At 51.6% G+C, this 14,623-nt stretch overlaps 1 protein-coding gene across 18 annotated transcripts in view; it reads right to left on the bottom strand.

Moving 5' to 3' along the window:
• Positions 1-14,623, bottom strand: part of PTPRF (protein tyrosine phosphatase receptor type F) — a 378,495-nt gene that overhangs the window by 20,545 nt on the left and 343,327 nt on the right. For 9 of the 18 annotated variants that reach the window (XM_042030480.1, XM_042030494.1, XM_042030495.1 and 6 more), the window contains 4 exons: positions 14,149-14,160; positions 11,707-11,822; positions 8,916-8,948; positions 5,905-6,002 (listed from right to left, as the gene is read on the bottom strand). In XM_042030480.1, coding sequence (XP_041886414.1) covers positions 5,905-6,002; positions 8,916-8,948; positions 11,707-11,822; positions 14,149-14,160 — 259 coding nt within the window. The remainder of the gene's footprint in view (positions 1-5,904; positions 6,003-8,915; positions 8,949-11,706; positions 11,823-14,148; positions 14,161-14,623) is intronic. The other 9 variants (XM_042030487.1, XM_042030489.1, XM_042030490.1 and 6 more) reach the window with 3 other exon arrangements.

The raw sequence follows: 14,623 nt of genomic DNA, 5'->3' as shown, positions 1-14,623 counted from the left end.
GGAAGATTGATGCCCACCAATGGTGGGCATGAACTGCACAAGGGGAATGCAGAAATTATCCAAGGCATGAAAAGTAAGAGGAATATAATAGGAAAGGACTTTATGGTCTGGAGTAGAGGTAAATAAGAGGGGTTTTGACACCAGTCTGGTCAATATGGAGCACACTGAAGGAGAAGCACAAATAGACAAACTAAGGAGGAAAATATGGACCCATCAATGCCTAAACATAATTAACACCTGTTTTTCAAAAAGGTGACCTTAGTCTGCACTGACAGCCCATGCAGAGACTTGACTAGCTCTACTTGACTAGGTGGTGGAGCCAAGAATGGCTCTGAAGGTATCAGTGAGCATCTTCTTGTTGTGAAGAAGCAACCCAAGAAAGCACCAGCCATACTTGCACTCTGTGAACACTCTCAACGGGCACAGGTGGGTGCTGGAGTGAGTCCTCCCTCAACAGCAGAGGCAAGCAGAGCTCAGTGCAGTTGTTCATGCTCAATCTACGCTGCAAATCACTTCCAAAAGGCTGCAGGGCTGCCTGAGCTGTGGGGTGCGGAATGCTTTGCACAGCAAGTCTGTCTCCTGCCACAGCAGAGCAAAGGGTTATTTCCTGGGGGAGGACAAGGCTGCCAAGAGCCCCTAGAAGAGGAGGAGCACCAAGGTGTTGCCATTAGGGTTAATAGCTTTGATGTGCAATGAAGATGTGCAGAAATGGTCTAATCATCATCAACCTCTTAAGAGGGCAAACAGGTGAGAAAGTCAGAACTAATACAGCACCTGAGTGCAAAGAGGCTCTAATTAAATACTCCTGCAAATTAGTGACTCATTTAGAAGTAAAATGATTTAATTTAAACTCTGGTGATGAATTAATGTACACCTGTTCCCCCCTTTAAGGCAAACAAATGAGTAAATAAATGGGAGGATGATGGGCTGCTTGGAGAGAGTTGGAGCCCTTACATGAAGTAGTGGTTGGCAAGCCTTGTCCCATCTCCATACAATGCTCTGCAGCCCTTGAGTGCAGTAGCAGTGCCTTGTCTCCCTGCACCTTGCTCCACAACTGTCCTGGCACTAGGAGTCTGCTCCTGTTCCTTTCTGGGGCTCATGGGAATCACTGCTTCATCCCAAAACTTGATCAGAGTAACACTTCCAACTCATTCTTCCTAGAAAGCAGAAGGGCTGGGAAATTGGAAGGAAATGAGCCACGAGCAAACTTAAAAGCACCATGACATTTACTTTTGCTTTGCTTTGAAGTGACAGGGAGATGCTGTAAGACAGCAAGTGCAAATTAAGAAAAAGCCCAATTAGTAAAACTCCTCCTTACCAGCATGGAAATGCAAGCAACAATTTCACCAAAGCAGTTCAGGGATTCCTGTTGCTACTGCCATAAAGACAGAGTCAGACCATTGAAAAGAGATTGGAAAAAGGCTCTTTCCTCAACAGACTCTAGAGCACTCCACAAATGCCTTGAAAACATCCCTGAGTGCCACTTTGACTCTCAGATAGAGTCTGCCTTGGGCTTGCTGCTCCCCTTCCTTAGTGCAGTTCCAAAATCCCTCTGCATGCTGAGCCCCTGCTCCTGCCTCTACTTCTTGCAGGTGTGGAAAGCCTGGGCAGGCAGTGCCCTGGGGCAGCACAGCAGCTCAGGGGGCTGCACAAGGGCACGGGGACAGGAAGATGCTCAGGCAGTGAGTGTTTCCTGTCCTCCTGTGAAATCAACCACATTAGCACGAGCATTGACCACTGTCAATCTGCGCTGCGCCTCAAATGAGGACATAATGTGCTTCTGAATCAATTGCTGGCAGCACTTCAGCCTTATTATTCTTATTACCGGAACGTGAGTGCCGTGTGCCTGCCAGGCAGCTTCCCAATAAGCCCATTAAACCCACGGCAAGTGGCTCCTGGGGTGCTACCTGGGCCCAAGACCTCCTGGGCTCACTGGCCCCCAGGGACCCAAGCACCTCTCCCGCTGCCTAAGCTGCCTTGCCAGGGCTGCAGGCACAGGAGATGCAGTGTCCTCAGTGGCTTTATGGGAAATGCAAGTGAACACAGGGTTTGGGCAGACCACCAGTGCTTCTCTCCACAGAAAACTGTGAAGAAAGGTCTGCAGCCTCCCTACCACACCAGGAAACAGGAGCACAGTCAAATCTCATACACAGCCTAAAGTTTACCAAGAACTAACGTGCCAGGCAGTTCCACACTGCAAGGCTCTCATCACCACCAGGTGCTCCGCTCCTGGGGGCCATACGCATGCCGGATGGACAGGACATGAGGGATAATAGCCACAAGTTGCAGTTTGGAGAGGAATAAGGAAAAAATCTTCCCCTGGGAAGGTGATGCAGGATCTAGCAGCACTACAAGAGAGCAGGAACCAGTGCTGGTTGGAGCCAGCCTGTCCCGTGTTTGCTAACAGCACCAAAGGGGACAGCAATGCTCGGCTTGCTGGATTCCACAGCGAGAGTGAGATGTGGTGCTGTGTGCCGACCAGCTTGTCCCAGGGCAGGTACCATGGGCAGGAGCCTGCCCCGGGAGCACAGGCTGCAGCATGGGAAGGTGCCCACAGGAGGAGCTCCAACACAGCAACAGCGCCTGCCACCATCTGCACATCCACAGTCAAGGGGCTCAGCCTCCCTTCTACTTATTTAATTCCATTAATCCCACACTGTAAATTCCTTGTAGCTTTCACTGTACACTAAAAATGAAATACTTTCCCGGTGCAGCCAGGCCAGAAACAGCTGCTAGATCCTCGTGTCCTGCTCCCCAGTTTGCTGCCTGCCTGTAGAGTGTGGTGGGGCTGTGCTCTGCCCCACACCAGAGCAGATGGCAGCAGTGAACTGTGCCTGCATGTGGTTCAGCTCCCAGCACCTGCATTTCCTCCAGGGGTACCAGGAGGTACAGGTGGGATGGCTCCCAGGTGCCAGGGGCAAGGGCTAAACCCACAGCTCATGAAACCGCTCTCACTGCAGCCAGCCCATAGCTTGCTGTGCTGGCTTTGTCACATGGGCTGCATGGCCACACAGGCTGGCAAACTGGTGTGAGCAATACTATTTGTCCTCTGACCTGTGGGAATGGAGGTCAGATGGCTGTGAGGAATCTCTGCCTTCCTGTCCCCTTCCCAGGCATGTGGGGAGGTGCTGACAGGTCTTGTTTTGTGTCACCTGTGTCTATGTTACCCTGCTATTGCTTGCACAGCCAAGGCAAGCGCCAGACTGATGGCTCTAGGCCAGCTGGCCTCAGTGGTTAAAAGCGCTGTTAAATATTTGCTCTCTGCCTGTGGTGCCACTGCTCCTGGAATGTGAGCCATCTATAAACAGCCCTGCACCCCACAGAGACGTTAGGCTGACAGGCTGGTCTGCAAAAACACTTAAAATGCAACTATTCCAAAGCACAATCAAACAGCAAATGGGCCTTGGGGGTTCACCTGCCATGCCTTCCTCCCTTGTGTCTCCCTGCTCAGCTGTGCTATGCCCAGTCTGGCAGCACTATCGTGCCATGGGGAACAGGGTCAGGGCCTTCACCTCTTAAAGTGCTGGGTCACCACTCAGCTCAGCATAAGGTCTGGGGCTCACAGAGTCCCAGGGCGAGCACTGGGACTGTATCAATGCTTACTGCAAATGCACAGCATGTGCAAAGGTGTGGTTCCTGTCTCTTGGGCTACCACAGGGGCTGCACAGCCTGCTCCCCTCCCACCTCTGCTATTTCCACATCCACTCTGCAGATTTCCTTAGTCAGCAGCTCACACCATGCCAATCCTGCCCTGCAGCCCTCCTATCAAAGGGAGCTGTTGCCCTGCCAAACCCACACATACAGGGCCCAGGATGAGAGCGGCCCCACTGCCGCAGCAATTCTGCACGGGCAGCTGCTGTTCTCTGCAACCTCAGTCCAGGATTCTTCTCACTGGCATTTCAAATGGGAAATGATTGTATTGATCCTCACATGCCAACAAGGTGCAACCCCTTCTGCTTTTGGGTCCATCCTAATGTCAAACACTGTACGAGCCTGTCATGTTCAGCAATTTCCAGATGATGAGGAGTCAAACGCAGCAGAATCCAGGGGAAAAAAATTATGTGCAACAATCAGCTACTTAATAGCTGCTTCAACATGAGAAGTACAACTGATTGGTGCTCTCAACCAGCCATGATATTCTAAAGAAAGAGAAATGAGAGGAGAGAGGCTCATGAAAGCAGCTAAGAGAATTTACTTAATGCTCATTTTTTTCCAAAGCAGTTCCTACAGCTCAGTGTTATGCTGCAGGCTCTATTGAGCACAGGCTTAGTGTCAGGATGGGAGTGCAGAGATTGGATCCTGCTGAATCCCCACTGTGCAGCAGAGCCACAGCCTGCCTGTAGCAGAATGGACAGCCCTGCTTAACATTTCAGTTGGACTGGTAGCAAAAAGCCCAAGGCAGACAGATATGATTGCACACTTTGGCTCCACTGGCAGGACATACATGAACACACAGGTAACTTGCAAGGGAAGCACATTATTCCTTTCAACATTTCCCAAGTCGCAGTGTAATGCTGTAGCTCATCTCTCTGATTCAGACACTGAATGCAGAGGGATGCCAAAGCCCTCCACTTGGCATCCCAAAGCAACAAACAGCTCTGTGCCTTCCTCAGACACACACAGCACACCCTTTTAACTAGCTGGAATTTGTCCCTTACCTTCTCAACATAGAGATCTACTTTCCCTTTCCTGGCATATATAATCCTACCTCGTGGGCAAATGCTCTGATCTCATCTCATAAATCAGTGTAGGTATGGTGCAGGAAGGGGTGGCCACAGGCACAGGCAGATAACAATTCAAACAAAAGTGGTAACACATGCAAAGAACACTTCCCAAATTTATTCCCTCTTTAATACTAGTGGGGGGTTTATTTATAAGTCCCCTGCAGCTCGAGAGGGCTCTGCACATAAGCACAGCAAAACATCATCCTGCCATTGCTGCTCTCATGGCTGCAGAGGAACTTTTCTCAATTTTAAACAGCAGTAACCTAATCACACAGCCTGAAGAATGCCAAAAAAGGTGAGGCAGCCCTCAGGTAGGTCAGCGCCTTCCGCTCCACATGTGCACCCCCTTGGCAAGTTGTTCTCAGGGGAGGACAGGGCTGGAGGGGGTTGGGCTGGGAGAGGTGCAGTGCAGGGTGGAGGGGTTCATGAAACACCCAGCACATGCCTGTGTGTGCAAGCAAAGGCAGCATCAGTGGTGTACGCAGGCAGCACCTACCCAGGGGTTCCACCAGAGATGCAGATAAGGGTGAGAGCACGATCCAGAAGTGCAGGCAAGTTTGCAGCTCATGACTGCAGGTCACAGGCAGAGAGAGCTCTGTGCAGGGAGGGGAGCTTGGACTACTCCAGGGCAGTGGAACAGCACTGATGCTGAATGGCACAGGCTAATGCCAGCACAGTCCAGGGGGAGATTAGATGGGGAAAGCAGGAATGAAAACTCAAAAAGGCATGTTTGTTGGCATCAGAGGATGGCATGGAAAGCAAAGCTTTGAACAAAGATGGAACTGAATGGGCACAGGATACTGCAGACCGAAATACCTCAGCCAACCTGGATGGAGTGCAGCCTTCAAAGAGCAGAACAAAGTAATCAGAGACAGTCCAGGTGGGCAGACACGAGCTCCCATTCATTCCTAAGACCATAACCATGGTGGCAGCATGGCAGGCTGCTGGACATTCTGCTGCAAGGCCTGCTCCCTGTACCAGCCATGCTTCAACTGCTCAAGGCGAGTTCCCACCGCTCTGGGGCTGGCAGGGAGAGCTGGCAGGCTCCCAGGCCTGGTGTGGGGCCTGCCCAGGTGGTGCTGCTGCAGGGGAGGCACAGCTCAGCTCTCCCCAGGCCCTCTCTGCTGGGGTCCTGGCCAGCATTACCCTGCCCTGCTGCCCGTCCCGCTCTCAGGCTCACCTCGTACTCCTGGGAGAACTTCAGCCCATCGTTGGCCTTGAGCCGGTCGATGTTGTCGGAGAGGTCGCTCACAGGGATGGGGGGGTGGTCACGCATGCCTGCAAGCGAGACAAGGAGGGAGGAGGGAAAGGAGAATGGTTACAGCTCTGCATGGCCAAGGAAGGCTCAGCAAGAGCATGTGCACAGCAAACCCAAGAGGTGGGTGCAAGGCGGACACGTGTGAGGATGTGAAGCGCCGCGCGGGATGGATGGGAAGCCGACGAGCTCACACGGCATGCGGCACACACTCCCGGGGCACGCGGGGCGGCGAACAGAACACAAAGGTGATGTGCAGAATGTGCATGACCGGGTGAGCATGCTCGGACAGTACAGCCACCGGGCACACAGAGCAGGCCACGCAGCGGGCAGGGGCTCGGCCAGCCCCTGGCAGGAACAGGCCAAGGATACGCTGTCACTGTGCTTCCTGGGCTCCCGCATGGGCTGAAGTTGAACACACTGATCCTCTGGTGCTCTCACTGCCAAGGGCTGAGGCTGATCCTCTTGCTTACCCCTAACAATGGCATCAGCCACAAAGAAACTCTGCAAACCTGCAGTGAAACCTCTGCAGTGCATGTGCACAGCTTTTTGCGTAGGCAGATGCTGTCCCAGTCCCCAGGGCGTTAGAGAAAGAGGAGAAGGGCCCCACAGAAGAATGGCTGATCCCCTGGTAGGACAGTGCACAACGTTGTGACAGCTGACGAGCAGCTCTGCCCACAGCTGCATAACTCTTCAGTGATGCTCCAGAGGCAGAGCCCGCTCCAGGGCCCAAAATTCAGCTCCTCCGGGCTGGCTTGTGCAAGGCACCATGTGTAGCGATGTGCCCTCCAGCAGCTTCTGGGAGGCTGCTGCGAGTTGGGATGCAGCTCAAGCCATGGCAGAAGTCTTACCCTGGCTAAAGCAGGGTTGCAACATTATGGCTCATCCTGGGCACAGCTGAAGCCCTGCTCAGGAGAAAGGCCCAAAGGAGGGGATCCCACAGGGGACAGGTACTGTGGGGGTGTGCATATGGGATTGGGAAGACCCCCTCCTGGGACCCTGGGATTCAGAGCTTGACTATCACAGCCGCCTTCTCTGATGCTGAGATGTTGAACTGGCAGGAATGTGATTGTGAAACATCTCATCCAAATCCCAAGGCTCGTGACTCCAGCGGCAGCTCTGTGGGTTTCCCAGAAACCCCACATGGGTAATGATGATTATTAATAGGCTGAAGCTGTTGACTCACACCCAGGGAGACAGGCTGGAGCACAGCCAGAAGCTTCTCAATAGCTCGGGAGGCTGAACACTGCCACAGATGGCAGTGATGGGCCACTGAGGTGATGGAGCAGTCCCCAGGCTGGGTACACACATTTTACACAGTGGCGACAAGTCACAAGGTGATAACATGGAAATGTTACACCTCAGACCTCTGCACAAAACGTCTGACATCACTGCACACAGGCAAGACCCAATCCAACACACACTTGTCCTGCCATCGCTTGATAATGCAGAACTATCCACGGATGGCCTGAGAACACATGGACAGGTGGAGAAGGAAATATCCCTATTCTGCCTTATGCTGAGGTCCTCCTGCAAATGGTCCTCTGTTTGCCACTTCACCCATCAGGATCCCTAAGATGGCTGAGCAGGCCCTCAAAGGGACAAAGATGATGCTGATTTCGGCACAATTTCCTCACTTGTGCCAGAACTCTGAGGCTGTAGCTCAGGAGCAATCTTTGCAGAGTTGTCACTGATGAGCAACTGAATGATGAGAACAGTGTGGGGCCAAGGCAGAAGTGTGGGGCTGGAAGAAGAGAGAGACTGGAACACAGCGACAGTATGTGCTTCTTCCATGGTTATGTACTAAGTAAAGCAGAGCTGTGGACCACAGCAGAGCTGCAGACCCTTATCTCTGCTGAGAAATACAAGGTGGTCTCTCCAAACTTGTGTTTTGCCAGCCAGAGAAGTGCTGCAGCAACAAAAGAGTTGCAAGAGTAGGCGGGGAAAAAGAGGTCGTTGGAATCCCATTATGGTGAACCTAGAGAAACAGCCGCTGACAGTGCAGGGCAAGACAGAGATTTGTATACACTGCCAGGACTTCCACAAGCTCTTCCAATTGCTCTGGCAAGAGGACAGTGAACTCACCACCAGGCTAGAAGAGCTCAGAGGTCTCACAACGCCTGCAGGGACACACACTGCAAAGCCCTTGGCTCTGCTCCCAGGGGAAGTATTTATCCTACATACTTCTCCCATTCCTGTGTGCATACGCAGATGTCTTGAACACCCCAGAGCAAGGCAGTCACACTTTTATGGTTGTTTGAGGATGAACTTGAAGCTCAGAAGACAAGTGATAAGGGGGCACTTTTATCTTCAGGTTGGTACTGCTCCATCCAAGCTGCTAGCGCAGTAAGTGCCTCCTTTGTGCCTGGGATTCTGGTACCAACACTGCCAAGCAGACCAACTGCAGACAGTCTAGAGACCATCATGTGTTCTGCCTAAGTCTATGACAGAGGTGACCCAGCTTAGGGAAACCAGTTTTCCTGAGGTAGGAAGAGAGTGTGTTCAACCACTGAAGAGCACCCTTCAATTTGTCCATTTGGGGTTTTTAGCTGCTCACTCCCTCCAGAATGGCCAAGGTTATCAGTCCCCACGCAGGGCCACCTGCAGGCCTGGCACCATGGCAGAGCTTAGCCTACCACTCTGAGGAGGTAGGAGGCCTGAGGACAGGTGAGGGGCTGCTGCAGAAGCCTCCTGGCAGCCCATCACTCAGGACCTTCCCTTCTGCACTGTGCTGTGGTGAGCTGCTGTAGTGCCGTGCGAGCAGTACTGAGCCTGGCCCCACACATCATGTCAGAAAGTGAAATCACTGCCATTTTACAGTCTGCTGTGAGTGAAGGTGATCTTCATGACATTGAAACAAAAAATACAGAGACGAGAGAGAAAGGGAAAGAAAAAGCAAAAGGTGTCAAAAGATAAAAACAGGAGTTAAAACTAACTTGAGATATTCGGGCAACAGGGGACACTGGCACCTGCAAAGAAAAGAAACGGGGCAAGAACAGAAATCCCATTAGCCTTTAGTCATCATCGCAGAGGTTCAGAGATGGAAAGACAACGAGATGAAGATGAAAAGGGAAGCATCATATGCCACAGCACTGGGAGCTTCCCTCCTGCACAGGACCGATTGCCTGGCCCTGGGGGCTGCTCTGCAACTGGCTGTTACACAGCAGGCTGTTGGCTCTGGCCAGTGCCATCCGCTGACACTGGCAAACACGTGGAGCTGGAGCTACTTGCAAGGGAGGGAGTTCACAGCCCTTCATGTGACACTGAGAGCTACGTTTCTCACTGCACACCACTGGGCCAGTGGATGGCAGGTACAGTGGGCATCTGTGCTGCTTGGTGGCCAGGGGAACTGCACGCAGCCCCAGCCACCTCTGCTCAGTGTCCCTGAGCCTCCAGCTCGCTCACAGCTCATCAGCAACACAACTCAGTCCCACTTCATGGTACTGGGACACTGCCGGGTCCTGTATCCTCTCAGTGACTTGGCACAGCAGTACGTTAGTACAGGGAGGCCAACAGGGGGGAATAACCCTTGTCTGAAGTAAAAACCACAAAAATGAGAAAGCTTAATATTTAATAACAGTAGACCAATTAATTATGCATTAAACAAGTTTTCCCTGCTCAGCAAGCTGCAGCAGGGAGACCAACTACCAGGGCTGGTGGCCAGCACCTCTTGTCAATGCATCCTCACAGCACTGCCTCGACCTCCGTCAGGGGATGGGGTAACAGCTTGGGCCCACTGGGCTTGGTGGATTTCATGCGCCTCATTAACGAGGACAAGCTCGTCAGGAGCTGGAACAGTCACTTCAAGCTGCACAACACCCGCTTCCGCCCCTCAGAGACTCACATGGGATGCAGTGGGGAAAAGGGGAGAAGGACACAGTGCTGTCTTTTGGTAGGGGAGCATTCTCTAGCAGTATCCCAGGGTCCAGTTGCTCTCTCAAGTGAACTGGGAACTTTGGCTTGGTTTTGTCTCTCCAGAAAGCCCTGCAAGCTTACCAAATGAACAGCATCTTTGGCTTATCCTTACTCACGAACAGGAAAAGAAAATTTCCTGGCCCCCTGTCTCACTGATGGCAGCTCTTGAACCTTGCTACAGGTCTAGCAAGGGACATCCTTGTTCCAAACACCCTGACTTCTCTGAAGATGGGAGGAGACACAAGCCCAACTTGTCACAATTCTCCACGCAATGCAAACCACAAGCATGCAGCAAAGATGGCTTTTGTGCCCGCATGGAGACATGTCACAGAGGCCTGTCCCCATGCACAGCTGTCCTGGAGCAGCCCTGTTTAACACTGTGCTCCTCCTCAAGAAGCTGCATGCTGCTGCTGACTGCGTGTGACCCCTCCCTAGTGCTGCTCCTGGTGACCTGCCTGTCGAGATGTTCTTCCTCTGGCACACGTGCCTCCCTTGCTCCCCACACCATTTTCCTCCCACGCTGTGACACCATCCTGTGCTGTGGCCAATTAACGTACCAGCCTACTGCTGCTGCTGCCCACGTGTGAGATCTGCCACTGGTCCTGCCTGGAAGATGCACTAACTACGGACCCCTGACAGCTGCCCTGGCACAGAAAAGGATGTGCTAGTGTAGTTCACCCCAGGTGTGAGCCAAACTGCTGTGAATGGCAACAGGAAAGGCTGTTCTTGCCCCGCCCCCCGCCAGACACAGCAGTTTTACATCAGGAAATGGCCCCTTCAAAACTCTCCTGTTAGATGAAAGCTCTTAGATGAATGAGCAGCAGGAGGAAAAGGAAAGTAGGTTACAGACCAGGAGGAGCTGCAAGTTAGAAGAGAACTGTATGTGCCTCATTTGCTGCTGAACTGCTCCCTCCATCACAAAAGCCCAAGTGCTCCCTCAGTTCGTCTAGGACTCGGACTCTGAAAGGCTCTGAACGAGTCAGGGCGAGCCTGTCTCTGATCACTACAATGACAGGTACTGTGCTTTCGGTGCCATCAGAGGCATGCAGACACAAAGCAGCAGCACAAGACCTTTCTGCAGTGTGAAGTACAGTTGCCTCCATGAGCTGGCAAAGCTACAGCCTCAGGCATCCCAGGCCAGTGAAAGCAGCATGCAGAGAATGGCTTTTACTGAACTATCATCCTCTGCACTGACACCACCATGACCAGTAGAGTCCTTCAGTGGGCCACAACACTGGCTGGAGAGCACTATAGTCTGCAGGTAGCTCTTCTCTTGACCCTTAGCTGAGCAGAGCAGGAGAGTCAGCACACCAAAGATCCAAGAATGAAGCTGCTGGGACATCCTCAGCAGTGTAAGAGCTCTGTATACCTCCTGACTGCCCCAAATGCAGCCCATGTGGCCAACACTGCACCAGTTGTGCTCAGCACTGAAGCCCAGCCCGGGTGAAGCCAGTGCAGCACCCAGGAGCATCCCAGGTGTGGACACTCCCAACCGTGTGGAGGCTCCTCCCAGCTCAGGACAACTGCAATGAGCTTCACACCATGTCTGACACACACCACACAACAGGCCAGCCCCATCCAGGTTCCCCAGCCTCTTGGGCCTGCAGTGACAGGGCCAGGGAGAAGGATTTGCAACCCAGAGAGCAGACACCTGGACATCCTCGGTCTAAAGCCCACTCTGTGTCACTGTGACTGAGAAGGTGTGGATCTCCTGGAGGGTGGGAAGGCTGCAACTCGACCTCTGGCATGGGGACATACATGGAGAAGGGGAACTGGAGGAGGCAGGATTCAAGAGGATGAGCTGCTCCTTACCTGGAGTCTGGTAGTTGAGCCGCCTCATCTCAACTGGGTCAGACGAGTGGGCCAAGAGTGAGTCCTTCAGGCCAATGGAGTGTTCATCCTTGGAAGAGGGGGAATGTGCCCTTTTCCTGTGGACAGAGAGGGCAGAGACAAGCAGGTGAGTTCTGGCAGACTGGCATGAATCACCCTGGGAAGGAGTCTGGGTCCCTGTGTCCCAGATACCCAGGTCCACCCCAGGCTCCCTGGGGCTCTGGGTAAGTCACATCGTCTTCTGTGCCACCAATTTCCCATCTGTGAAACAGGAAAGATTATATGTAAGAGATGTCAGATGTTTGATTAGTGAGGCAGTTTTGAAATGTGGTATTCTGCATAGTATTTATTAGAGAAAATGCAGATAGATGCAAGATGCTGTTTCCTCTTACTGTCTCTAGGAACTATTTCCTGTAGTGGAAGGATATAAAAAAATTTTTTTTCAAGTATTAGAAATATTTAAATATAGAATGCTGTAATATAATAGTGTAAAGGCTCTTCAGGGTGTGTTTTATTGGGCCATTAATACATGTCTTGAATGGTTGAAGGCACCCAAGGCGTGTATTAATGGAACAATAAAATACAATGTTGTCTCTTCATGCTATATTTATGCCTAAAGCGATGCCACCACCTCAGGCTCTTGCTGGAATTCACAGGCAAAGCAGGGACAGATCCAATCAAAAAGTGGACAAGTGAATATTAGGGAAAATCTAATACTGCAAGAAGAGTTTCTAGTGAATCTCTAGGTCCCACTTCTAGCTCTAGATTACAAATATGGTGGATACACCCAAGGGGTGGAGAAGGGTGTTGGGCAGGAGCAGCACAGCAGTTCTCTCTTCTGAGCCTGTGCTGACCTTGGCACATGGCCAATGCCCTGAGCATGCAGGAACACACAGAGACTTTGTCTTTTGGCTACAGCCCCCAAATGGATTCTGGCTGAACCCCTCTGCTGGCCTGATGTTTCTTGGAAGAGAGGGAGCTGCAGCACTGCTGCTCTACATGAGTGCTAGCACATTTACCAGCCTGCAAATGGCAACAGTCAGTCTCTGCTTTGGACCTCCTTGTGAAGCACCGGGAAGCACACTGAAGGGCTGCCAGGTTCTGCACTAAGGCCACTGCATCCCTGGATGGTGGTGACCCTGAGCCATGTGTGATTGCAAATGCTCTCACAGGCACAGGGAACTTTCACTTCCATCAGAGACTGGGCACGCTGGGCTGCCACTAATGAGAAGCATTTAGAGAAAATTTAGTGCCTAAATCATGAGCGAAACCTGCGTGTGTTCCTTGTGTGGCCCAGCCTGTGAGCAAGCTCCACCTGCAGCCCGAGGCTGCCGCAAACACCGGAGTTGTTCAATGGGGAGAACCAGTTTGAGAGTCTTACACTACTCTGAGGCATCTCAACATCTCAGAAGCCTTCCAGCTGGCTGGACCAAGACAAAAGAGCTGAAGGACTGAGAGTATTGATAGAAAAAAGCAGAACACACAGCAAACAAATAAAGCTCCTATCAGGAGCACAGCAGGATGTGCAATGTGCTACGGGTGTACCAGTCCCTGAGCCCTCAAGCAAAGTGGGACAGCTTTTCTGGGGAATGGGCACAGCACATAATAAAATTTTGTCTCTGTCTCATTAGCCCAGGGCAACTGCTAAACCATCCTCCAGATCCCAAGCTATCCACTGCTGCTCAGCTTCAATTCATTCCCATTGTAGACATGCCATTGTGAATATGACACACAGATACCTTTGGGAGAAAATGCCTCCACAGAGAGGCCAGACAGACAAAACCACAGCATCACTCTGAGCACACAGGTGGTGCTAGAAGAGGATATGCTGCTCCTCCTTAGGCTAGGATGCAGCAGGGACATGTATGTCAGGTCTGTGCACTGCAGGCCAGTGCTGCCTGGTGCTCCACCCCCACGACTCTGGGACAAAGCAAAGCTAAGGCAAGGTGGCAATACCTTCCATGGGGCCCTGGTACAGAAATCCCCTCTGATGCCATTTTCTCTCATTAAAGACCAACAAACATGTTTCTTACAGTTGCCCAGTATTCCCTCAAAGCTTCCTCATTAGAGACTGCAAGAATCCACCTGCATTCTTGAGGGAACAGCTCTCAGTCTGAAGTGACTGAGAAACCAAAGGAACCCCTATAACTGCCGTTATTATTGTGGTTTTTTTGATTTTTAATTTAATTGCAAAAGCAACCTGGGAAGTCTTTATGTTGGAACTTCTCCCTGAGAGCTGTGAGAGGCTGACAACTGCTAGGAGGCTGATACCTTTGAGGAAACAAAGTCTTTATAAACTCCTAGGGCTGGCATGCTCCACACTCCCAAAAACAAAGATGCCCCTTAGTAGCTTCAGGCTTGATTTTTAAAAAGGGAAATAGACTTGAAATTTTAGCAAAACAAAAAGATAAAATGGATTCATACCTTTCTTGCTTACTAGATCCAGGGAAAAGCAGGAACAGAAGAAAGGAGATGATCACTCACACAGAAAACGCATTGACTGCACATGCACAGCAGAACTCCATTTAATCACACAACGAAGGCAGCTCCCTTCCCCAGCTAGAGAAATATATGTAAATAGAGAGCCCAGGAGGAGCAGAACCTCAGAGCTGAGCTGACAGAGGATGACCTACTGTAATTGAACAGGCTACATGAACACATGCAAATGCAACCTGTGCTCCTCCGGAGGACTAACAATCATCTCACGCTACACTTACAACTGGAGCAGGTCTGCTCTGCGAGGCAAAAGGAGGTGTCTGCTCCCACAGGGAGCACAGTGTGTTGGTGGTTCTGATCCAGTAGTCAGGACTGAGAGGCCCCAAGAAGAAAGCTCCACTCTGATTTCAGCCTGTCACATCCATGCCCTGTTCTCACAACCAAGGTCATGTTCCTCAGTCAA

Source organism: Corvus kubaryi, unplaced genomic scaffold (assembly GCF_017639235.1).
Source record: "Corvus kubaryi isolate FWS band 111438036 unplaced genomic scaffold, C.kubaryi_AGA036_p1.0 37334, whole genome shotgun sequence".
Classification (NCBI taxonomy): Eukaryota; Metazoa; Chordata; class Aves; order Passeriformes; family Corvidae; genus Corvus; species Corvus kubaryi.
This window is presented reverse-complemented; position numbering and strand designations above follow the sequence as displayed.